Raw genomic sequence first — 25694 nt, 5'->3', positions numbered from 1 at the left:
AGAGGGAGAGCCGGCGAACTTGAGCGCTTTGTCCTTAGTCCAGTCCCCGGCCCGGCCCCTTCAGCCGACCCCCACCCCCTATAAAGGAACACAAAACAAAGTTACACTTTGAGTGGCCTCGGGTCTTTTTTTAGGCAGGTTTTTCCCCCTCTCGACCCCCTCTGAGATTTCAGGCTCTTTCTCCCAGTCCCACCCCCCTGACTTCTCTGCATCTGGGGAGCGAGCAGGGGACCCCACACCGCAGCCCGGTTTCCGGCTCCATCCTTTCCCTTTGCTCCCCTCCCCCACCGCCTCCCCTCCTCTCTCCCCTCCCTCCCAAGCACTTGGAGCCAGCCAGCGAACCAACCAAAAATATGCTCTTTGAGGGGTTTGATCTGGTCTCGGCTCTGGCCACCTTCGCCGCCTGCCTGGTCTCGGTGACTTTGCTCTTGGCCGTGTCCCAGCAGCTGTGGCAGCTGCGCTGGGCAGCCACCCGGGACAAGAGTTGCAAGCTGCCCATCCCTAAGGGCTCCATGGGCTTCCCCCTGATCGGCGAGACGGGTCACTGGCTGCTCCAGGTAAGGGCGCGCGCGCGGGCTCCCCTCCTGTGCGGACCGGTCCCATCCCACTGCCGCAGCCCCGAGCGAGCGCAGCCTCTCCTCGGGGACGGCTGGGCGCTTAGGATTGGACTTGTGGGCATTGGGAGGGAGATTCAGGCTCCTTAGGAGGAGGGCACGGAGGAGCATGCAGGGGGGCGTGAAAGGTGAGCAGGAGTCCGAGGCTGACAGGGCAGTGCAGGTGGGAGGGTGGCTAGAGGTAAGGAGGTTCTGCTGAAGGCGGGGGGGGGGGGGGGCTCTCCTGCAGACTCCAGGCTAGGGGGAAAGGGGAAAAGGGCATGTTCACTTGGCGAGCTTCTGCCAACGTGACGGGAGGTTAGACTGACCGATGGGGACTCTTACGGGGAGCTAGCCTGGGCGGCTCTGGGACCTGGTGCCGGGCGAAAGGGAGTCTCCCTGGCTGTGGGTGAGGGAGCATTCTAGAACCTTAAATCCGCTTATCCCTGAACTGCTCCAAAAACCATACGCGGGACTGAGGCAGGTGTGGACGATGGACCCTCATAGATGGGAGATGTGTGTATATGGCAGTCTAGATGTGGTTCTTCAGTGGGGCGAATGGGGCGTTTGGCTGTCGAAGGGGAGTCCCCTAGCCTGAGCACGTCGCTCTCCCCTACCCACCTGCCTCTTCTGTGCTTCTTTGCCTGCTTTCTGGTCCTCACATCGCCGCAGCTTCGGCTGGGCCGAGCCGGGATAGTGGCGCTGAGGGGGTAAGAGAGGAGGGAGAGGAGACTCGAGCCAGCCTACCCAGGAGGACTTGTCTCTTTAAGGAGAGGGCCGGGTCCTGGCAGCTGGCTCGGCTTGGCCAGGTAAAACTCTCATTCTGGGAGAAAGAGAGGGAGAGAGGGAGAGGGAGAGGGAGAGGGAGAGGGGGAGAGGGGGAGAGGGAGAGAGAGAGAGAGAGAGAGAGAGAGAGAGAGAGAGAGAGAGAGAGAGAGAGAGAGAGAGAGAGAGAGAGAGAGAGAGGTGTGTGTGTGTGTGTGTGTGTGTGTGTGTGTGTGTGTGTGTGTGTGTCTGCGTCCACGAAAGGAAAAGTGACATGCTGGGGAAGCCCGAGGCACGCGGCTACCTGTTTGGAAAAGTTTCCTCTGTTTATTTATCTTTAAGAAGAAATAGGAGGGCTGCGAGGTTAGTTAGGGCTGTCCCAGGAAGCCCTGAGCAGAGAAGGAAGGGACTGTTGCCCTGTTTGTGTCTGTGGAGCTCAGCGTGTGCTCCTGATTCGGACTCAGAAATCTCTCAGCTCCAAGATCTTATTGGTATCTGGGGGTAGGGGTGAGGTGGGGGTGGGGACAAGAACTGGACCCCGAAGTATTGCGGAGATTAACCGGAATTAACCTGCTTAAGTGCTAGACTATAACTAATTGCAATGAGATGTTCCCCCTGCCCCTTTGCTGTCCCTTTTAGTGGGGTGGGGAGTGGGAGCTTTAAGAGTCAAAAGGATGGTTGTGTGGAGTGTGTGTGTGTGTGTGTGTGTGTGTAAATGCAGAAGGAAAACTGACCTGAAACCAACCAGCATGTAAGATTTCTTCCTGTGGTGCTGGAGGAAAATGGGGAGGGGGTGCTATTCAAGCCCTGGGAAAGAAGAGTGGTTAGAAACGGGGAAAAGGGGCTTGGAATAGCTGGTCTTGGCCATTTCTCCAGGTAGTCAAATGACGGAGGGGGGGGGCGCTTTTTTTTTACACTCCCTTAGCCCACTCTCACCCTGTCCTCGGGTCCTTCCGGAGGGAGGGGCACTCTGCTTGTCTCCCCTATTCCTTCAGCAGGAGGGATGTGTGTGTGTGTGTGTGTGTGTGTGTGTGTGTGTGTGCGCGCGCGCGTGTGTGCTCGTGTGTGTGTGTATGTGTGTGCGTGCGTGCGCGATCCCGCGCACATTTAATCCACCCGAGACAGTCAGGGAGACGCGGCAGCCTCGAAGTCGCTCTCCCTCCCCACCTGGGCTGCACAGAAAGGGTTAACGGCGGCGGACTGGGATTTTTTGGCCGCGAAGTTAGGAAATAAAATTTCAGAACCCACAGAGGCCGCGGCGGCGGGCTCCCTCAGCGGTCTGCCGGGGCTGTTGCCTCCAAATCACATCTTCAGACGCTCCTGTCCCCCCTCCGCCCCCCTCTCCTGCCCAGGGGTGGGGGGAGTCCTCCAAACTGAGCGGGGGCAGGGGGCGCCTGCGGGCCAAGTGCTAGCCAGGAAGGGGGAGGGGGCAACGGCGCCCAAGGGGTTAACGGGCGCCCTGGTGAATCGGACCTTTATGCTTTTCGGGGCCATTTGTCAGATTTTTACGGGGGTCCCTCCAAGGGCTCTCCCTTTCCACTGAGCGCCATCTAAACAGAGCCCCGGGCTAAAAATACAACATTTTTGTATAAATTGGACTCGCGGCTGGAGTGGCCGCCCCGATGAAAGTCCCCTTTGTGGAGGCAGGCGGTGGAAACGGCGGACAAATAAGTCTTTATTAATGCCACCAAAAGCGCACTTTAATTATAGTTAAGCAGATCAGAGGCGAGGACGTTGGGGGGGAAGGGAGGACCGTGTGTGTGTGTGTGTGTGTGTGTGTGTGTGTGTGTGTGTGTGTGTGTGTGTGTGTGTGTGTGTGTGTCGTCCTCAGGAAACTCACAGCCAACTCTGCTGCTAGGAGAAAACTGGGAGCCCCCTAAAAACCCACCGTGCCCCCGCCCCATCCAGTTTCTTCCTCTTATCAAAGGTTAGCCCTGAAACGAGTCGCCACCCAGGCGATCCGGAGGCTGTGCGGAGCAGCTGGAGGCGGCAGGGGCGGGGGCCAATCCCCGTAGCCCCACCTCCAGGGGGCCCCGAAGCTTCGGCCCCCCAACCTCTCCTGGGCCCGTGGCCTGCACCGGGGCCTCTGGAGCTCTCTCAGCTCCCTCTTCCCTCCCGCCCTCGCTCCCCAGACGGCTCCAGCGCGGCGGCGCGGCCTCGCTTCGCCCCTTGCGGAAGACCGTGTGGAAAAGTGATTGAGAAGCCTTGGCTGGGTAGGGAGGCTGCAGCCCGGGCTGGAGCCGGGGTTCTAGACTTGTGCGTGCGTGTGTGTAGGGGTGTGTGTGTGGGGGGGGTATGTGTGAGAAACAGTCTTACATACACAGACAGACAGACGGACTTCTTTTTTCCATGAAAGAAAGAAGAGTGAGGAGGGGGCGGGGTGAGGTGAGGCGGGGAGTTCCTCAGCATCGTTAAAGGTTTGGGGAAAGACCCTGGGCTCCTCCCTCCTCCCTCCCCCACGTTGGGGCCATTGGGTGGGGGTGGGGGCGTCCTAAGCCCCAACACGACCACCTCTGTGGGGGGGGGGGAGAAGGAAGGGGGCAGAGGAAGGTAGACAGGTAATTTGCCTCCGGTAACCAGGCTGCGGTAATAGATTCGGGGTGGGGGAGGGGGAGCTAGAGTGGCCAGTGTCAGACGGAGAGGAGAACTCTGCTCCCCCCCGTAACCCCCCCGCCCTTCGGAAATTTCGGTGGGTTTCCTGTCATTCTGAAGCAAACCCGCCCCCCCCAACTCCTGGCAGCCCGGTCGGGGTCGTCCCAATTTACTGCCCGCCACCCCCCTATCCCGGGCCCAGACGGCTGGGATCGAGTTACCTGCTCGCTAGCCCCCTACCCCGCCCCGCTCCGCCCCGCCTGGCCGCGTAATCGCCCCCTAATTAACCCACAGCCGACAAAACCACTTCTGTGTCTGGCTTCCGCGGCGACCCGGCCCCGCTCCACCCCCTCTTCAGCCCCCTCCTCCCCTTTTCGGCTCGGTCCCCCAGCAGGGGCTCCACGGTCCGCCCCGACCCGATTCGCTTCGGATCCGCCTGGGAATCCCGCCCGGCGGCGGCCCCGGAGCCCCAGGGCGGCAGGGAACACACTTTTCTATTACGGTTATGTTCTGAAATAAATTTATTTATTATTTCAGTGGCCATACACCACCCCGAAGCCCTGCCGCCCTCCAGAATGCGCCGGCAAGACGGCGGATGACATCATATTAAAATACTGAGAAAAAAATTAAAATTATATATAATGTGTGTATACATATACATGTATATATTTATATTTGCCAAGCACAGAAATCCCCATCTCCCCCCGCCTCCCGCACCCCCTCCCTGTCCCACTCCTGAGCGGCCGCCCCGGGGGGAGGGGACCTGCGCGGCTATAAATAGGCGCTGGCCATTGGCCATCCGGCGGGGATTCGCCAGCCCGTGGACAGGAGCCTGGAAAGATTTATTCTAAGAGTGGATGAGGCGGGTTGGGTCGGGCCGGGAATGGGGGGGTGGGGCAGGGCTTCGGGCGGGGCGGGGCCACCCGGGGTCCCGCTGGGGCTCGCGGCTCCTCACTTCGCCCATACAGTTTTGAGAGCCGCTGTTAAAAGCCAGGGGCCAGGGAAGGGGGGGGGGTGCAGAGAAAATATTATCCGACTTGGTGCCAACGGGCTGCGCGTCTCCACTTATTACCACGGAGATTATGATGTCTTTTCCAGTTGGTGTTTGAAAAAAAAATAAAATAAGTCGTCAGGGATAGAGAGCAGAGAAGGCAGGGGAGGGCCGAAGGGCCGAAAGCAGTTCTATTGGAGATCCAGCGGATCCCTTGTCCCTGAAGGCCAGAAAGGGGGAAGGGTCAGTGGAATCTCTCTACCCCCCACCCCTCCCAAGACACACCGTCCAGGATGGCCTTGGAGTCAGGACGACTCGAGTTCAAATCCCGTCTCAGACATTTAGTAGCTACTTCTCGTGGTCGTCACTTACCCCTCCCCCAGCCTCAGTTTCCTCATCTGTAAAATTAATAGCACCCAAGGATCGGAGAATCAAATCAAATGAGATGGGGCATGAAAAATATTTGGGGAACTTGGATGGGTTGGACAAGACGGTCTCCAAGATGCCTTCCCTCTCTAGGTACATTATACTACCCCGCTACATTCACTTAAAAAAAAAGTTTCGCTGATTGACCTGGAAATGACCTGCTGCCTGTCTCTCTCTGTTGCTCCTCCTCGGCCCACCCACCCCAGGGCTCCTGCTTCCAGTCGTCCCGGAGGGAGAAATATGGCAACGTATTTAAGACCCACTTGTTGGGGCGGCCGCTGATCCGAGTGACGGGCGCGGAAAACGTGCGCAAGATCCTCATGGGCGAGCACCACCTGGTGAGCACCGAGTGGCCGCGGAGCACGCGCATGCTCCTGGGCCCCAACACGGTGGCCAACTCCATCGGCGACGTCCACCGCAACAAGAGGAAGGTAAGGCTCTTGGCCGGCCTTGGCCTTCCCGGTGGGCAAGCTTGATTGTCTGTTACCTCGCTTTCATTTTCAGTTTTCCAGACTCCTTTTACTTTCCACGCCCCATTCACTCCTCCTCCAACGAGCCATCCAGATGGAAGGCTGATCTGCCTGTATCCGGGGGAGGGTGGAAAGGGAAATTAATTTGTATCCCTCCTCTGCTTCGTGCTACCTTGGGCAAATCAACGTCTCTCTGGGCCTCAGTTTCCCCTCTTGCAAAAAGAAAGGTTCGCATGAGATGGGCCCTGTCCAGCGCCAGAGTGCAGAGGCGCTATCTATATACGTGGCTGTTATGATTACAGACGAGGCACTCACTCTCCACACTCCCCCAGCTCCAAAAACCTGGATTCTTTGGGCGGAGCCCCCTCCCCCTTCAGACCGCGTCGGTTCCTTTGCCCTCTCCTTACCTGCTCCGCCCAGGTTCGGGTCCTCCCTTCTCTGTACCCAGCAGGCAGTCTGGCTGGGGTGGCAACCCGCGCCCCCCCTTTCCCTAGAGCCCTCACTCTGCCTGATCGCGCTCCGGTGACAGGAACACACCACCCCCTTGTCCCCGCCCCACCCCCATTCCCAGCCGGAGCTGCGTGGAGCCTGTTCTCTCCCTCCTCCTGCCCCATGGCGGTCCGTGGGACCTCTGGCCTTCCCCATCCCCTCCCCCAACCTGTCACTACCTCCACGGAAAGGAGCTGGAGCGCCTGGGGACCTCCACCGCCGCCGGTGGGGCTGTCTTTGGCGCTTTCGATTCTCGCGCTAGGCGCTGGGGAGGTGGGGGCAGCGGGAGGGCGGGGGTGGGGGGGCAAGCGCGTGGCAGTTGTCCTGCTTTAACATTCGGGGTCCGAACCTTGAGACCCGACTCGGAAGTTCCGAGGATCCCAAACTCAAAACGCTGTATTCCCTCCTGAGGTTCCATTGAGGAATTTAAAGGGGCGATGCTGGGCTGGTGCGGTTGTGTGTGACTGGGGAGGGGGGTGCGAGCAGGGGATTTGGACCCTTCCGGGCCCGGATCCTCGGAGCCAGGAACAGAACTGGGACGCAGAGAAAGGTGGCCGCTAGTGGGATGTGGGGGAGCAGCCCTCACCCCCCCCTCATTCCTGGCCGGCCCCGGGGCCCTAACCTGGAAGGGAAAGTAGAGAAGGATTTTTGAGCCCGGAGTTCCCCAGCCCGCCCTGCCACGCTCTCCCGCCTCCTTCCCGCTGCCTCCGCAGCCGCCTCAGCGACTCCCCGGGGTCCGCCCCGTGGCACGTGCTGTTTGAACTGCAGTAACCCCAAAGCTGAGCCCTGAGCGCCGCCCCCAGCTTCCTTTCTCAAAGCTGCCAGGGAGACAGACGGCTGGGCACTTCCCACTTCCCACCTCCACCTTCCAAGTCCGGGGTTTACTGGGTCCTCACCCAAACTAGGGACAGGCAGCAGGGGGAAAAAGTGCCTTCTATCTGACGTGCAGAGGCTGGAGGGAGGCGGGGACCGGCAGGGGCGAGGGGGCGTTTGGGGCAGCCTTCTCCTTCAAACGGGCTCATAGGTCTCCAGCTGGAAGAGACCAAAGGGACCGATGTCCCCTCCCAATTTTTCTCTCCGGGACTCATTCTCTTCATCTGCAAAATGAGGGAGTTGAAGTAGCTGTCCTTGGAGGTCCTTAAGAACTGAGAGTGTGAAAGCGTGTGGGCCGTTGTTATGAATTGAGCTCTACTCAATTCAATCCGACAAACCCTTGTTGAGAGCCAATCACGTCCTAGGCCTTGTACTGGGCGCTGTAGGCAGAAACAAACGCAAAGCCACACGGTCAGTCCTCACTCCCGAGAGCTCACGTCCCACCCAAGGAGCTACCAGCGATTTGGGTTTTAAATGTTCGTTTTTGACCTTTGCTTTCTTTCCACCGCTGCCCGGGAGCGTTGCGTTTCCATCAGTCGGCAAACATTTATTAAGAGGCTACTATGTGTCAAGTGCTGAGAATACAAAGAAGATACAGAATCAAGGCACTTCCCCTTGGGGGGGAGGGGGCGGGAGCGTGGGGAGGGAGACCACGAGCCATGTAGATACACTAGCGAGATAGGGATACATGGACAGACGCGATATTCCCATGGACAAATACCGGATTCCCCGAGTCAGAGGAGAGGGGGGGGGGGCCCTTCCTTACCCCCCCCTCCCGGGATTGTTAATGCCTTTCCTCTGTTGATTAACTCCACTTTATTCGGGATATACCTTGTTTGTCCATAGTTGTTTTGCCTGTTCTGCCCCCCCTCCCCCAATCAGACTGTCTTTTGCCTTTCTTCGTATCTTCAACTTTAGCATAGTGCCTGGCGCATAGTAGGCACTTAATAAATGCTTGTTTCCTTTCCCCCGCTGAGCACTGTGCTGGACATAGGGGGAAACCCCTTTCTAAGATCCCGGAAGCGTCATACCTTTGGAGCCAGAGGACCTGAGGTCCAAACCCACTTTTCTGCCTCATACCACCCGAGGGACCTGGAATCATTTGATGACTGTGAGCCTCAGTTTGCTCATTTAGAAAATGGGAATAATAACGATCAGTATCTCATAGAAGTTTTGTGAGGAACCAAAGAAACCATGTTTGTAAAGGCCTGCAAACCTTAAAGCCTTGTCTAGAAACAACCTTATTATGCAGGTGTCCAGGGGGAGTGCTCTGCTGTGGGCAGAAGCATTTGCCTAAGACTACCAAACCTCAGGCTCTTCTTCTTCTTCTTCTTCTTTTTTTTTAAAGTGAGGCCATTGGGGTTAAGTGACTTGCCCAGGGTCACACAGCTAGTAAGTGTTAAGTGTCTGAGGCTGGATTTGAACTCAGGTACTCTTGACTCCAGGGCTGGTGCTCTATCCACTGTGCCACCTAGCTGCCCCAAACCTCAGGCTCTTCTTAACGTGGCAGTGTCTGCCCACAGGGAGCCTATATGCTGCTAGGAGTGAGCACTTGGGTGCGCTCAAACACACACACACACACACACACACACACACACACACACACATCAGAGCTAGCACAGGATAGGACAAGGATGTATAATCCTTTTTGGGGCACTTAATATTGAATTTTTAATAACACCTGTTACGTTCAAATAGACAGCAATGCATCTTTATTTTTATTTTTAAGTTATTAGGATTTGAATGCAACTTGAAACTGTTGCTTTTGTCAGCAAATTATGTTGGGTCTTTGGGTTTTGTGTTTTCCAACTTAAAGCCAGTTGTAAGAATGTGTAATTCATGGGCCGCTAAGTCCAGAGCTGGAGGGGGCTCCTGAGGTCAGCCCCCTTGTTTTATGGATGAGGGAGTGGAAGTTATTTGTCCAAGTTCAGGCCTCTAAATAAGAAGACCCAGCATAGATACCCAAGTGATGCACTAGACTGCTGACTGAGGGGCCCAAGAGATTCAAATAAAGTATTGAAGGAGAAGGGAGGGACCCCACAGGAAATCAGGGACAACTTCCTGGAGAGGGTGGACTTTGGGCCATCGTCCAGTTCCTGAAACCTGCTCATCCAGCAGTACTTAGGAAGCTGGCGGCGTGAAGAATTCCTTGGGGAACCTTTGGGATGCTCCCCTAGAACAGAATGCCTGTCCATCCTTGCTTCCGCAGGGAAGCCTTGCTGGAAGAGAAGGAATACAGAAAAGTGAGTGGTGGGCCTTTTCTCTAGGAGTTTCCAGGGTGGTTGGGGAGCTAAAAACACACCCAGGAGAAATGCACTCTTGTCTCTCGTTAGGATGGGATGAAGGATGCAGACCACATGTGTGGTCTGAGTTTTGAGGAAGGAGATATCTGGAAGGCTGGTATGCCCTGTCCCTTCCTCTCTCACGACGTAGAGTTTGATGGGAGCCTTGAAGGATGCTGGGAAAAGGTGGACTTGCCTATAAGGAGTCTCCTTGGACAGAACACACCTGTAAAGGTTTCTGTGCTGGTCTCAGTGTAGGTATGTGGGCTTCAGGAATCCAGCCAGAAAGTTGTTGTCATTCAGTCCAACTCTCCATGACCCTATTTGGGGTTTTCTTGGCAGAGATCCTGGAGTGGTTTGCCATTTCCTTCTCCAGCTCGTTTTACAGATGAGGAAACTGAGGTAAACAGGAAGAAGTGACTTGCCCAGCTAGTAAGTGTCTGAGGCTGGATTTGAGCTCAAGTCTTCTGGACTCCAACTCCTTTGATCTATCTTTTGCGCCACCTAGCTGCCCAGCCAGCAGGATGCAGACTCTAAAGTCTCAGCAGTGAGGTGTGCCCAACTTGCTGACTGGTCCAGTGGAAAGAGCCTGCGCTGGAATCCTGGTACTTCCACTTATCTGTGTGACCTTGGACAAGTCACTTCACTGTGGGCCTCTCTTTCCGTATCAGTAAATGAAGAGGCTTGGCCAGACAACCTCTGAGGTCTCTTCTGGCTTGAAATCCATGATCTCTATGAACTACACATCTTGTGAATGGAAGGGCTGGTGGGATGGGGGTTAGAATCATCGAATTGGGGAGTGAGGAGAGACTTGAGTTGTCACTGAGGCCAACCCTAGAGGAAAGGAATCCCTACTGACACTGGATGGCCCATGGCCAGGCTTAAGTCACTGAGGCCAAGGTTAGGGCTCCATCGGTGGCCAGGCTTTGAAGTCATTTTGTGGCTGCCCCTTGGTGGTGGGGGTCGGGCTCAGGGCTGGGTTTGGGGAGTTCCTGGCAGGGTGTGGTGAGGCCTTACTCTAAGAGAGTCACTCTTTCCATTGGTACCAGCCTGAGCTCCCAGCCCCGGGAGGTCTGGCCAGATGTTTCCCGGGCTATTCTTAGTCTCCACTGCTCTCCAGGTGTTTGCCCTTCAGCTGTCCTGGTGGTCCTGAGACCAGTATAGGCTGTGTTGATAGTGAGAGTCCTGAATGGAAATTGTACTGAGCCGCCCACAAGTCTGCAGAGTTGGGAAGGGGATGGCTCTCTGGCTCTCGTGGGCAGGGGTTGGGAGAGGGAGCGGGGAGACTGAGGATCCTGTCAGCAGGGAGGAGAGGGAACTGGGAGATGCTTCTGATAGGCCAAGGGATGGATCAGGTCAGCCGAGGGGGAAGAAAAGGAAATAAGCATTTATATGATGCCTGCTGTGTGCCGGGTACTGCACTAAGTGCTTTTTAACAAATCTGTTCTCATTTGATTCTCACATCAACGCTGGGAGGCAGGTGCTATTATTATTCCCATTTTATATATAAGGAAGCTGAGGCAAATAGATGAAGTCACTCACTCAGCCTCACAAGTTAGTAAGCGTCTACTACTGGCCACATTTGAATTCAGGTCTTCGGTTCTACTTACTGCATCACCAGCTGCCTCTAATCCAGGCAAGGTCAAGTGTCCTACAGGGTAGGGAGCTGTCCACAGAGTCAGGAAGACCCGAGGTTCAGTCTTGCCCATAATGGGTACTGGCTGTATGACCCTGGGCAAGTCATTTAACTTCTTGGTTGCCTCAAGCAACCTTCCAAAACAGATTCTTATCTTTTCCTCAGTCCTGGATCCATTTGGCATTCTGGTGACACCTCTGGACCCCTTCTCAAAAGAATGCCTTTAAATGCAAGAAATAAAATGCATGAGATTATAGAGGAGACCGATTCTTTTGAAATACAGTGATTGCAACTATTTTTCAAAAGTCCAGGGCCCCCAGGCTTGTAGTCAGGTCATGAAGCAGGTGCTATCTTGGTAGTGGTAGTGGTTGGGTGGGTCGGGGAGCGCTGCGCTTGGCCTGACCACGTGACCATGGACTTCCAGTTCTAGCTCTGATTAGGGGACCCTGATTCAAGCATCCCCAGACTCCACACGCTCCCCCCACCCCCGGCTTCTGACCAAATCTGCCTCTTCCTCCTTGTCCTTCTCCTTCCCTGTCTGCCCTCCTTTCTTCCCTCTTCTGCCTTCCCATCCTCTTCCCCCCCCCCATCTTTTCCTTGTCCTATCCCAGGAGAGCTTGAGGGGAAGGGGAGAGGAGGGGGAGGAAGTACTGGGATCCCAGGGGTGTCAGGAGCAGGATCTGTCTTCTTTGGCTGAGTTAGGGCTTCTTCCCCTGGACCATCCTCCCTCCCATGTCACTGGAGACCTCGGCTCAGCTTTCCTGGACATCTTTGGACACCTCCCATTGCTTTTGTGGGCTTCCGCTTCTCTCTTTAAGAGAGCTCCATTTTCTTGGTTGGTCGCCCGTCCTGACCCCTAATTCACAGAATAAGGCTTTTTGTAAGATGCTTCTGAGGATACAGACTCTGGTGGAAAGGAGGAGCTGTACTCAGTCATAACTGTCCAATTACCCAAGTAGGCCTGGGGACCAGGGGATTATGGGAAGATATACAGGAAGAAGTCATGGGCCTTGCTCCTAGAAAGCCCCTGATCTGAGCCTGGAGATGATACCTGCTCTCTTCCTTAGATTTAATAATATTTTCGAGGAGATGAAGAACAAAACGAGGCAGGTTGATATGGTGAGAAGAATTAGGACTCTGGAGTCAGAGGATGCAGATTCCTACCTCTGAGCAAGTCACTGGCCCAGTGGCTTTGGCTTCTGCGGCCTGGTGCTTCATGTGCCAGGCCCTGTCACCTTTGGGGCCGGGAGGGGCTGTCTCTGAAGGAGGGAGGGTGTTCCAGCAGAGGTCCAGGGTCAGCTGACTCTCCCCTCAGTCCCACTAATAGATACAGTAACAGCCCCTTTGTTTTGCCAGTGGAGTTGGTGTCCTTCGCCCACAAAGTTGCTAGTTTGTCAGGCAAGAGGTGGGCCAGAGGGAGGGTTGGCTGCCCACAAGTGATTGGGGCCTGGAGATAGGCAGGCACTGAAGGTCACCTGGGGAGATGGAGGCGGGGGAGGGGAGACAGAGCTGGGTGCCCGGGAGGCTGTGTCTGGGAGAGGGGGAGGCTCGGGGCCCTCCCCTCAGACTTAAGCCTTGGAGTGTGATCAGCCCAAGGCTGGCAGGCTGGTGTTTTTGTTGATGCCTCTGGACAGCCTTGACCTTGGGAAACTCCCCTCCTTTGGAGAGAAGGAAGAGCTTACCCATTACACCTAGAGAGGGGAGGAGTGCCTCACTCTGGGGAAGGAGGATGAGTCATCTCTGCCTTTACCTACCAGCCATGGCCTGAGCCCTGGGCTCCCCAGATTTGGGAGACAGGGGCCAGGGAGACAGGGACACAGGTGTTCAGACACTGACTCTGCTCCATGCTACGGGGGCTGTCTTGCCTAACTCTTCCTCTCTCTGCCTCAGTTTGCCTCTCTGTGAAGTGGGGGCATTGGACTCGGTCCTGCTCTAGCTCTCTGACTCTTTCCAGGCCTGAGTCTGGTGGTCTTCCTCTGTCCTTAGATGGTCAGGCCCTAGGACCCCTACTCCAGAGATGGGGGGCTTTGCATTCCATCGACTCCAGCCCCCTCATTTTATATATGAGGAACTAAGGCCTGGGGTGGGGGGGTGGGGTAGAGGTCACCCAGGAAGTGTCAAACAGGCCTTTAAGCTGAGTCCCCTGGTGCTGCCAACAGCCCTTACTTCAGAGGGGAAATGACCTGGCCAAGGCTTCAGAGTTGGGCTCAGAGCCTGAGTGAGATTTCCAGAGACAATGCACCTGGGCTTACAAAGCCAACAGAATGAAGGTGGGCATCACCCACTGCCAGAGCAGGGCTTCTTCTAAGAGTCAATCCTCAAGAGCATTCCTGGCCCGCCATCCAACAGGCTCTGCCAGGTCAGAGGAGCTGGGTTCAAATCCTGGCTCAGACACTTACCCACTGGGTGCCACTGGGTAAGTCACTTCTCACATCTGCAAAACAAGGGATTTGGGTTCGAGAGCTGGGATCCTCTGGTCCTGGCTCAGCCATTCCCCTGTGCTGTGTAACCTTAGGTAAATCGCTGTCTCTCTCTGACCTTGGGGTTTCCTGTCTTCATATACAGTCAGTCAGATTTCCCTGTCCTGGGGGAACAGTTCCAAGAGGAAGTGAGTGGCCTGGGGCCCCTTCCAGCTCTTCAGCATTGGAGATGCTGAGACGTGGTCTCTGTCCTTCAGGCACTTATAAAGGACTGACTGCGGCCATATTGATTCTTTCCCCAAGGGCCAGTGAAGGGCTTGGGTTAGCTGAGCTCCAAGGTCAGCTCCCTTCGGGTTCTAAGCCAGCTTGGGTGCCTTCAAACAGTCACAGAATGGGAATGCTGAATGTTCCTGGGAGACAGTGAGGATGTGCTCCCTGATGCCCACTGTGTGGGTAGGAAAAATGAGGTAAAGGAAGGAAATAAAAGAGAGAGACAGATAGACAGACAGACACAGATAGACAGACAGACAGAAAGAGCCAGAGAGAGAAAGAGCCAGAGAGACAGAGACAGACACAGAGACAGAGACAGACACAGATACAGACACAGAGAGAGAGAGGCAGAGAGAGACAGAGACGGAGACAGAGAGAGACAGACACAGAGAGACAGAGAGACAGAGACAGAGACACAGAGAGAAAGACAGACAGAGACAGAGAACCAGAGAGAGAGAGACAGAGAGAGACACAGACACAGAGACAGAGACAGAGAGGGAGAAAGAGAGAGACAGAAAGAGAGAGACAGAAAGAGAGAGACAGAAAAAGAGAGACAGACAGAATGCTCAGGATTTTTCCAGGGTCACATGTTGGGCTAGGTCCTTTCTTTAAATCCCACCTCAGACTTATTGCCTCACTGTCTCCCAGGAACATTCAGCATTTTTTTTGAGGGGCAATGAGGGTTAAGTGACTTGCCCAGGGTCACACAGCTAGTGTCAAGTGTCTAAAGCTGGATTTGAACTCAGGTCCTCCTGAATCCAGGGCAGGTGCTTTATCTACTGCTCCACCTACCTGCCACCTAGGACTCTTATTAGCTGTGTGACCTTGGTCTATTTGTTTGCCATTTCTGTTCATCACTTTCCTCATGTAATAAGAACACTGAACTCTGGCCTCTAAGCCTATGAGCTCAAAGTCTATGATCCTATAGGCTACAATTAAGCTCATCTCCCTCCACCCCAGAAAGAGGAAGTGATTTATCCGTGGGCATACAGAGTTGTCACGAGCAGAACTGGGATTTGAACTCAGGTCCTCTGAGGACTGAGTTGGGATTCTGCCGGATGGGACCTGGCATTCCTGACTGTCCTCTTCCCTTCAGCCTTCATCCAGCCTTGTGGAAGCCACCAGGACCCCCCACCAGGACCCAGACTCTTGCCAAGGTCTCACTCTGTGTCCTCCCACTACCCTTGCCCAGGGTATGGGCTCATTCTCGGTCTCCTTTGCTCAGCATTTGAAGTGCTTTTTGGGATACAGGGCAGGGGGGACTCAGGGGAAGCTCAGAGGGAAAGAGGGATGCTGGGAGGTAGGGGCGGAAAACATTAGGCATGACCAGGGACGTGGGCACCAGTCATCCTTAGGAATCCCACAGGAGAAGGGGCAGGCGGGTCGGGCTCCTTCTGAGGTTTGCCCAGCTGCTGACCCCAGGGTGGCTGATTCAGACTGAGGCTGCCGATTGCCAAAAACCCAGGCCTTGGGTTCAGACCAGACCTCCCTTGGGTGTGGTTCTTTTCAAGAAGGGCTGGGCCTTTCTGAGCCATTGATGGTTCTAAGAAATGTTGAGGTTGGTTAGCCCTGGGCAGGGAGTCCTGGAGATCTCCAAGGGTTAGGAGGCTCCCATATAGCCTTGGCTTCAGCTGATCCAGAAGTAGCAACGTCAGCTCGGTGCCATAAACACACAGAGGTCACCGAGTCTGAGCTTTGGAGGTGGGAGGTTTGATGGAGGAGGACGTGGAAGCCCACGGAGGGGCAGTGACTTGCCCAAGGTCACACAGTCAGTTAGTAGCAGGGCTTGGATTAGAACCCATGCCTCTTGTCTCCTACCTGGTCCTAAGATGGGCTCTCTGTGTCTCAGTGTTCTGTCTCCATCTCTCTTTGTGTCTCTGTCTCTCTCTGCCTTTCTCTCTTTGTGTCTCTGTCTCTGTTTCTGTCAGCCTCTGACCCTTGCCTGCCCGCCCCCTCCAGCCTTCCCCAGAAGGCAGCAGTATATAGTACCCCTCACCTTACAAGGGCCTGAGCCCTTTCAAGGCTCAGGCCAATGATTATCCTGCCCCCCAGTCGCTGCCGAAGGGACAGACTCCTACCCTAGGGCCCCTGCACTGATAGAGCCCCGCCGGGCCGCGGGCCGGGGGATTTCTATGCTCTGATGTTCCTGGTGCTTTCTTTCTGGGCCCTTCTTCCTTGGAGAGGGAGATCCATCTGCTCCTCACTATGGTGAAGCGGCATTTGGGAGGGGGTGGGGCTGGGGAGGAGAAAAACCAAGCAGGGGCAAAGAGATCATACTTTTCAGGGTGGGAGAATGAGACAGTGATTCCCCCTGTCCCCAGAACTCTGCTGGGGCAGCAGGTAATCCTGTGAAGTTCTCCCTGATATCCCCCGGGGCCTTGCCAGGCTGCCTCATGGACCAGCCCCCTAGAACCTCCAAACTGGAGTCCAGGGCTCTTCCTGGACAGTTTGGGGAGCTGATGTCATGACCCAGAGGCCGGGAGACCTGGGCTCTCTCTCAGCTCCGCTCCCTGCTGGTAGCCTGAGGCTCTGGACCTTGGTAGGGATTTCTCATGAGCTTTGCACTGGGCTAAGGTCAAAAAGAGACCGTTCCTCCCTTCAGGGAGGTTGAGCCCACCCTGTTTTGAACTATGCTATTGAGGAGGAATAACAGAAGCAGCAGTTCTTAGGGTACTAGCTCACATTTCTATAGTCCTCTCTTCATACCAACCCTGGGCAGTAGAAAGAGCCATTATTCCCAGCCCCATTTTCCAGAGGAAGAAACTGAGGCCCAGTGGTGAAGTAGCCGGGCTGCTATCGGGCTCACAGGATCCTAGATCCACAAGGAACCTCAGAGGTGGCCAAGGCCAAGTCCTTAGTCCCACAGGCAGTAAGTTAAAAAAGTCAGATTTGAACTTGGGACTTCTGATCTTAGAGACAGTGATTTTGCCAGTCGCTCGCTGTCCGATCCCTACTGCCCCCAGCTCTCGAGATCTGAGCATGGGAAACTGGCCGGGCATATGGAGCCCTACGCTGAGGTCTGCTGGGGGCTCATGGTAGTGTTCAGCATCCTGGAGGCTGGGGGTAGCTGGTGGGGACAGGAACGGCAGCCCTAGAACCATTTTTTGGACGATCGTGGGTAAAGATGGGAATCAGTCTCAGCAGCCGCCTGGGAGGTGGGGCTTGGTGGGCCCACTTCTATCCACAAAGGATCATGGGCCACACTACTGTGGTGGGTGCTTTCCCACGATGGGTGGAGGGAAGGAGGCTGCACCTATCTGAACCCTTCTCTTGGGGCTGGAGAGTGGGATATCTAGCTTCTGGTCATGCAGACAAACTCCTCCCCCGCTCCCAAGGTCCCCCTATTTCTCCTTCTTCTCTTACCTCCCAGGTAGCTCCCTCCAGCCTTCTCAGCCTTGGCCCACCCCTTCTATCTCTAGTGACCTATCCCCTACCTCCAGTGCCAGACCAGGTGCCCTTATTGGCAGTTCTCTTAGTTATTCATCTTTTCCCAGTGACACCAATAGCACTCTAGGTCAGTGCTCTTATCAATAGTATAAGAATTCATCTCTTCCAAAGTGAAAAGAGAGTCAGAGGACCTGGGTTCCAATCCCAGCCCTGCCCTTGTTTCCTTAGACTTCAAGGGGGTTAAAAAGAAACCCAGCATCTGGAGGGAGACCTGTCTCCTCTGGACCCCGAGACAGGAAAGATTAAGGGTAGACAGAGGGAGATCTCTCTATCTGCCTGACTTCATTCATCTCTGGAATGAGTTACTGAGGCCAGCTATGAAATCCTCCTCCTCCTGGGGTGAGCACGTGGTGGGGGAAGGGGGGGCAGGGGAGGGAGAGACACTGGGGCAAGTTAGCTGCTTGGAGGCAGGGGTTGCTCAAGATGACCTCTCCCTGTCCCTGTCTGCCATCGAAGGCCACTTCCCTGCTTCCTGTCCCCAGTGGGAGCAGACCCCTAACACCCGCCTCCCCTCAGCCTGTGCTGGGCCATCTCTCTCCCCACCCCTTCCTCCCCTCCCTCCCTCCCACCTCCGCAGCCACCAGGGATTTCGGTATGAAAGTGCTATTGTGAGGCCTGGCCGGGCCATGGAAGGGCCACGGCTGTTACTTCAGCAAACCCTCTGGGCCCACGTCCCGGCCATTAGCCATGCACGGCTCCGGCCAGGAAAATGTTACCTTCTCCTCCTCCAGCTGACTGCAGGGGAAATTCTCAAATTTACAGTTTGTGAGCTTGTTATGTTTGGGGGGGCTGCTTGGGCACCAGCCCCCGTGCATGCGTGCGGTTGGAGTTCTGGGGGCAGCAGGGCCCCAGGAGAGATATTTTCCCCCTTCCTTGGCCCTGGCCCACCTCTCCCAGCCTGCCTCTCCAGCTGACCTCCTTACCTTGTCCCTCCTTCCACCAGCTTGTTTCATCCCCTACCCCCCTCCTGCTGGCGGGGGTGGGGAGCACAGAGTGGGAGATTGGTGGGACATAAGCCGGGCTGGGCTAGGCATCTACAAATAAACAAACAGCCCCTCTCATCTCTTACACACCATGGGCGGGCGACAGGCTGCCTGAAAAAAAATGTGTGGGGAGCTGAAGGGGGGAAAGAGGGGGCTGGGGTGGGGGGACCTTGGGGAGCCAATCAGAAGGGAAGAGGGGAGGGGAGGTGGAAACAGGGAGTCTGTCCATTGCCAAGAGCAGTTGGGAAAGACAGAAGGGATTAGAAAGGCATCTTGTCTAGGGTTTGGCAACACCTTTTGGATTGGATTAGAGAGCACTTTGGGTTGGAGGTCATTTTGTTCATCCCTCTGTGTCTTGGAGTTGGAAGGAAACTTAGATGTCAACTAGTCCAGCCCCTTTTCATTTTATGAACAAGGAAACTGAGGCACAAAGTGGTTGAAGTACTTGCCTAAGGTCACACAGGTAGTAAGTGGCTGAGCTGGGGTCCCCAAGGAGCCCCCCTCCCACACCCATTTTTCATTCAATTCAATAAGCACTTATTAAGCACCTACTGTGTACCAGGCACCACTAAGTACTGGGGATACCAAAAAAAGACAAAAAGACAGGCCCTGCCCTCAAGGAACTTACAATCTAATGGGGTTTGTCAACCTTATGGCTGCATCTTGGAGGCCCAGAAGTAGGAGATGGGGGGGGGGCAGCGTAGAGCAGGGAGTAAAGTCTAAGAAGGCTAGAAAGGTAGGAAGGAGCTGCCAAATGGTGAAGGCTCCGGATCTCTCCTCTTCTCTAGGTCTTCTCCAAAATCTTCAGCCACGAAGCCTTGGAGACCTATCTCCCCAAAATCCAGCTGGTTATCCAAGACACCCTGAGGGCCTGGAGCAGCAACCCCGAGGCCATCAATGTCTACCAGGAGGCCCAGAAACTCACCTTCCGCATGGCCATCCGAGTCCTCCTGGGCTTCAGCATCCCGGAGGAGGACCTCACCCACCTCTTCGAGGTCTACCAGCAGTTTGTAGAGAATGTCTTCTCCCTGCCTGTTGACCTTCCCTTCAGTGGCTACCGTCGGGTGAGTCCAGCCTCTGGATCCTGAGTACCTTCTCAGGGCATTGAGGCCAGCGGGGAAGGGAGGAGTGAGCAGGGTCCCCACTGTCTGATGGACAGGACTGTTGGTGCCCTTTCAGAATAACTCATTGGAGGGATGACAAACGCCCTGGTCTGGGAAGGAAGACCCCTCCCCACAGAGGGGCCTTATACTCAAAGACAGTTACGGGGCATACCTGTCTGGGACATGCAGAGGACAGAGAAGGAGCCTGAAATAATGGAGTGGGTTGGGGTTGGAAGTCGAGGGTCTTTGGGGCATCTCTGAGGGAGAGAAATCTGGAGAATTTGAGGCTCTTATGAGGAAGGTGTGTGCCTGGATCTCCTGAGAAAGCTGGGAAGGGGAGTCCTGGTAGGCTGAGGCTTGGCATAGAGAGGATGGGTGTTCCCCCAGCTCCAAGGCCCTTCCTTGGCTGCTGGTGTCATTGCCCTGTCTCTCTTGCTGCCTTCCCACGACCTTGTCTGGGGACGACTGTGGGAGCTTGGGGCTCCCTTCTCACCCCTGGTGCTGCCCATGTTCCTGAAGGCTGCCCTTTCCTTGTAGGGCATCCAAGCCCGGCACACCCTGCAGAAGGGGCTGGAGAAGGCGATTCGGGAGAAGCTGCAGAGCACACAAGGCAAGGATTACTCGGATGCCCTAGACATCCTCATTGAGAGTAGCAAGGAGCACGGGAAGGAGATGACCATGCAAGAGCTGAAGGTAGGCACAGCCCTGCCTGCAAGGCGGAGGGGGGGGGGGGCTCAGACCGATCCCAGGCTTCTCATCTAGCAGCGGGGGAAACTGAGGCTCAGCAAGCAGAAGGGCCGTGCTCTTGGAGACACTAGGCTCACTTCATGCCACAGCGGGGTAGGGAGACGTTAATGTTTGTAGATGAGGGAATTGAGGCTCAGAGCGGCTTCCCAGGGTCATGCAGCTAGGAATTGTCTGAGGCAGGTCTTACAGAGAAGAAAATTGAGACTCTGGGGAGGTTCAAGTGACTTGCAGCACAAGGCAGGAAGAGAACAGTTTGGGCGAGAGACTTCTGGGTGCCAGGGTCCTCTGCCCCCTTCCCCAAAGATGTCTTGAGGGCAGCCAAAGAGCCTTCGATCCTCCCTGGGACCGGAAGAGGGGGTTCTGGGCAGCGCCCACTCAGCGGGTCCTTGCCCTGACTGTGCCCTCCATGCCCACTGCAGGATGGCACCTTGGAGCTGATCTTTGCAGCCTATGCCACCACGGCCAGTGCTAGTACCTCCCTGATCATGCAGCTGCTGAAGCACCCCAATGTGCTGGAGAAACTGAGGGAAGAGCTGCGGGCTAATGGCATCCTGCACAACGGCTGCGTGTGCGAGGGTGCCCTGAGACTGGACACCCTCATCGGCCTGCGTTACCTGGACTGCGTCATCAAGGAGGTCATGCGTCTCTTCACTCCCATCTCTGGTGGCTACCGCACTGTGCTGCAGACTTTTGAGCTGGACGTGAGTGTGGGTGCTCAGGGGCGAGAGCAGGGAGACCTGTCCCGAGAGGGCCCTGGGCCTGATGGGGAGACACAGACCTGCCCTCAGGGAGGCTCCCCACCCCAGGGCTGATGGGGAGAAACAGTCCATCTCCTGTCTCCTGGGGAGAGCCTGCTTGGAGTCTGGACTCAGAGCAGCTGGAGCCAAAGCCCTGCTCTGTCCCTTATGAGCCTTGTGACCTTGCCTTCCCTGGCCTCAGCTCCAGACTGGCCTGGCAGCCTGTGGTCCGTTTCTAAGCATCTCTGCTGGCTGCCCTGCCCACGCCCCTTCCAGATCCATCCTCAGTGGCCTCCCCCCTCTCATCCCTCTGCAGGGCTTCCAGATACCCAAGGGCTGGAGTGTGATGTACAGCATCCGGGACACGCACGACACAGCGCCCGTCTTCAAGGATGTCGATGTGTTTGACCCTGAGCGCTTCAGCCAGGCCCGGAGCGAGGACAAGGACGGCCGCTTCCACTACCTCCCCTTCGGCGGTGGCGTCCGGACGTGCCTGGGCAAACACCTGGCTAAGCTCTTCCTGAAGGTGCTGGCGGTGGAGCTGGCCAGCACCAGCCGCTTCGAGCTGGCCAGCCGGACATTCCCGCGCATCACCCTGGTCCCCGTCCTCCACCCTGTGGATGGTCTCAGCGTCAAGTTCTTCGGCCTGGACTCCAACCAGAACAAGATCCTCACTGAGACCGAGGCCATGCTGGGGGCCGCCGTCTAACGGGGCTCCCCAGCGATGGCCTCCCCCCACCCGACCTCAGCCTCCGCATGGCTTGGGTGGGGGGAGAACCGGTAAAGGAATGAGGGTAACAAGGAAACCTGTGTCAGTGTGGGGGGACCCTAGAAGCAAAGAGCAAAGGCTGAGGCGGGAGGAGAGAGGACCCAACAGCTTTTCTCTCCTTTCCTTTGGTGGCCCACGCCCTCTGTTCAATGCCGGAAGGGTCATCCCCACAATATGGGGTTGGGAGCAAGGGGTTGGTTTTCCTTCTCTGACTCCCTTCCTCTTTTCCTAGTCTCCCCCAGCCCCTCATTCCTCCCTGCATGGGGTAGAAATGCTTGGTGCTGCGCCAGCACCAAGCAGGCCGTGATCTGCTGGTGACCCGCATGCCCTTTACAGTGTTAAACGTGTGGTGTTAACAGTGTTTTTTTGATGTTGTTGTTTCACATTGTTCCCTGCCCTCCTCCCTTCCCCCTCACCCCATGCCCCATTTTATTTCTATTCTCCTTTGGGTTGGGGTGAGGAGGAGTCTAGAGCGCAGGGAAGGGAGTTACCCACTTAGCTTATTTCCCATCCCTCAAACCCCAACTCTCAAAAAACAAGTCCTGCTCTACCCCCACCTCTTGCCACTGTTCAGACCAGGCCTTGAACCCCTCAGAATCTTCCCAGGCTTGGGGGTTATCCTGCAGCAAGGCATTCTGGGTGATGGCCTGGGGGTGGGGAGCCAAAGTGGCAGTGAGTCCCATTAAAGACTCTCACTGCCAGTTTGGACATTTGAAGTCACCTGTTGCTGCTACTCTTACTCTCTCCCTCCCCCCACCCCTCCCCTGCCTGCCCCTGCCCCTGCCCCTGCCAGCATCTACCTTGGAAGCCCAGGGTGAGCACACTCAGCTTCACTCTCCCCATCTGTCAGCCTTGAGCCAGACTCCCTTCCCCATGCCCATGCCCATGCCCTGCCACTGAGAGCACTTGACCTGATAACCCCCTCCCATCCCATGCCCCTGTATTTATTAATTGGTCCCCTGGAAGCCTAGAATTTGCAGGACTGGAGAGGTCAGCTCTCCCCTCCACTGCCCCTGCCTCCCAACCATTGCCCTATTCTTAACCATTTCCTGCGAGGGAAGAGGAGGAAACAGTGATCTCCCCCAAACCCTGGTGCCCCAATCTGCTTTCTGACCCCCTTCCCTAGGTTGGAGCCTTCTTCTGCTGGTCTAACCCTAGTCCTTCTTGCTGCGGATGGAGTATATGTCATGCAGAGGCAGGGAAGTGACCTTCTTCCAGAAATGCTAGCCCTCTGAGTACCTGAAGGCCGCTTTGACCTTGTGCTCTGACCTAAGTCCACCTAGTACTCTCTCTGGGTGGGTGGGTGAGTGGATTCAGAGCAGTGGGGCTGGAGACAGGGCCACTTCCTTGAGAGAGGAAGCTGAGGCTCTCTCTTTCTACCCTGTCTCTTCTTCCCTGCTGGGTTCCCCAGATTGCCGCCCCCCCTTGTTCATCTTTCCTTGATGCCACTGGCCCGTTAGCCTCAGCTCCAGGAGGGGAAAGCAGAGGAAGGGGAGACACACTCAAACCCCCTTTTCTTTGAATCTGACTTGAAGCCTTCCTGCTGGAGTCTCCCTACTATTAAAGGCAAAGATGAAAGGGAGCTCTAAGAAATAGTTACTATATGGGGCTTTGGGGCACCCACTGGCAGGATGGAGTTTTCCCTCTTTCTCTGCATCTGAAGATGAGGAGATGGTGGGCCTGCTACCAAGGTCCCTCCCACTTACCTGTGGGTGAGGTTCCCCCACTAGGAAATCTCCCTTCTGAGTTGGGATGGGGAAGAAAGGATGGCCAAACAGGAGGGAGTTGTTCACTGAGCTTCTCCTTCCATCCCCAACCTCTACATTGCCCAGCTCATTTCCACCCCATCCCCATTCTCTAACAGCTCCATAAACAATGGGTTCAAACTCTTAGAGCCCTAGGGCAGGGTCATCTTGAAGGATGGCATTCTGGGTAACATGATGCAAATCAGCCAGGACTCTTGGGTGCACCTCTATCTTTCAGGAGCTTCTGAAAAAGGGGTGAAGGATTCTTCGAGGGGATTGGTAGGTACAGGGCTAGGAGGATAACTGGGCAGGAACCAGGGGTCTGGTGCAGATACAGGGAGAAGCCAGGAAGGAAAGAAGGAAGACATCCCTAAGGCACCTAGACAGAAAGCTAAGGAAAAAAATGGCGGACCCAAGGCACTTGGGTTGATGGGCTGGTTTGTTTTAGGTCAGAAGCATCCATCTGTTATGAGTTCTGTTGTATGCCCAGGCGTGTGTATACACGTGTATCTCCATGTGTGTGTGTGTGTGTGTGTGTGTGTGTCTTAGCACTAAATTTAGATGGGGGCTCTTTAGATGGGGTCACCCTAACTAATACAACTCGGTGGAGTGAAGTCCCACTCACACACATACACACATAAGGCCACACCTGCAGTGAGTTTGCAGAATGAAGCACTTTTGATGTTGGGGCCCTGGTGGTGGCAGCCCCCCACACCATCCCAACCCTGCCCTATTTGCTATAATGTTATTTTATACACAAAAAACAATTTTTTTTGGTTGCAGAAATGTTATAATTTGTTTTTTTGTCTGTCTTTATAAACTATTATAAGTACTATTTTTGTTATAATTCAAAATAGATATTTAGTATAAAGGGTTTTTTTGCTGTTAAATATTTGTTATTTAGTAAAATATGACCCCCCTGCCCCATTATTGTAAACGTGGTTCAAAAATATTAATATGTTTTTATCTCGGTCGTTTTTTTTAAATATTGAGCAAAGAGCGCACTTGTGTTTTTGCATTTTTTTGTCATTGTCTGTTATGGAGCTGGTGCTGTGTGTGAGTGTGTTCTCTGTTGTGTGGTTTTTAATATGTATATAATATTTCGTGTGGCATATTAAAAATGAATGTTGTGCGATTTGTGATCTCAAACATAATCCATGTGGCTATTTTATAGACTTCCTTAATAAAAAGAGGGGACTCTGCCTGGATTTCTTTCTCTTTTTTGGATTTTACCTTTTCTTTCCAAAGCCCCCTGGGAATGAGGTGGAAGGAATATACCTTTGCCATCCTTCTGCCTGCCTGTGGAGCTAGAACCAGGGTGAAGTAACTAGGAATTTGTCTCAGGACACCATCATGTAGGGGGCGCCAGCAATGGAGAGACTCCTCAGCATCGTAGCAACAAATGAGCTAAGGTCCTAGTTAGCAACAATGTTTAGTTAAAACAGGAAGCTCAGGGGCAGCTAGGTAGTGCAGTGGATAGAGCACCGGCCCTGAAGTCAGGAGTACCTGAGTTCGAATCTGGCCTCAGACACTTAACACTTACTAGCTGCGTGACCCTGGGCAAGTCACTTAACCCCAGTTGCCTCACTAAAACAAACAAACAAACAAAAAAACCCAGGAAGCTCTGTAACAGGGCTGACTTCCCTGGCAGCTGGATCTCCGGTGAGTCCTTTCTCTGCTCTGGCAGAACGTGCCTGGGTGTGTCCTCCCCCTCTCCCCTCCAACATGGCTTCCTGATATCCTGGGATCTCTCTTCCCATAGGGTTGTGTGCCCCAGCACCTTTCCCACCTGATCGACTGAATTTGTCTTGAGGAGTCGATTCAAGGTCACGTTACATGCCACTCATTGCAGACCCATTCTGTGCCCATAGCCCCAGGAGCAGGGATTCCTAGTTCTGGTTTTGTCCAGACCCTTCTCTTTTCTTCTAGAGCCAGGAAGGCTTGCTTCATGAAGTGACAGCGAGGTGCCAGGCATTGTTCTGGCTGTCAGAGATACAAACACATGAAGAAGACAGTCCCTGCCCTCAAGGGGATTAGATTTCTCTGGCAGGGATACTATACAGACGCAGATAGGTCAATACCAAAATCCCAAAAGAAATTTGGAGAGGGAAGGAAACACTGACAGCCATGAGTATTGGGAATGGCGGTAGGTAGTGCTTGGTGGGAATGAGGGGTTCTAAGAATTGGACCCTAGGAGGGCAGGGCACCCTCCCAGGTGGGGTGGGGGGATGGGGGGGTGAGTTCATTTCAGGGGTTCAGAGCATTTAAAACTGGAAAGGCCTTTAGAGATCAACAAGTCTAACTAATTTTACAGAAGAACAAACTGAGGCCCAGAGAGGGGAAGTCTAGGTTGACA

At 54.9% G+C, this 25694-nt stretch overlaps 1 protein-coding gene across 1 annotated transcript; it reads left to right on the top strand.

Annotated features, from left to right (window-relative positions):
• The first annotated feature begins 66 nt into the window (after positions 1-66).
• On the top strand, positions 67-24546 carry LOC122743736 (cytochrome P450 26B1). The gene is made up of 6 exons (XM_043988866.1): positions 67-557; positions 5574-5798; positions 19026-19301; positions 19878-20033; positions 20507-20788; positions 21141-24546. Exons 1-6 carry the CDS (start codon positions 354-356, stop codon positions 21531-21533), a joined length of 1536 nt encoding a protein of 511 aa, XP_043844801.1. The 5' UTR covers positions 67-353; the 3' UTR covers positions 21534-24546.
• The last annotated feature ends 1148 nt before the right edge of the window (positions 24547-25694 follow it).

This window comes from Dromiciops gliroides, chromosome 2 (assembly GCF_019393635.1).
Source record: "Dromiciops gliroides isolate mDroGli1 chromosome 2, mDroGli1.pri, whole genome shotgun sequence".
NCBI classification, from domain to species: domain Eukaryota; kingdom Metazoa; phylum Chordata; class Mammalia; order Microbiotheria; family Microbiotheriidae; genus Dromiciops; species Dromiciops gliroides.
This window is presented reverse-complemented; position numbering and strand designations above follow the sequence as displayed.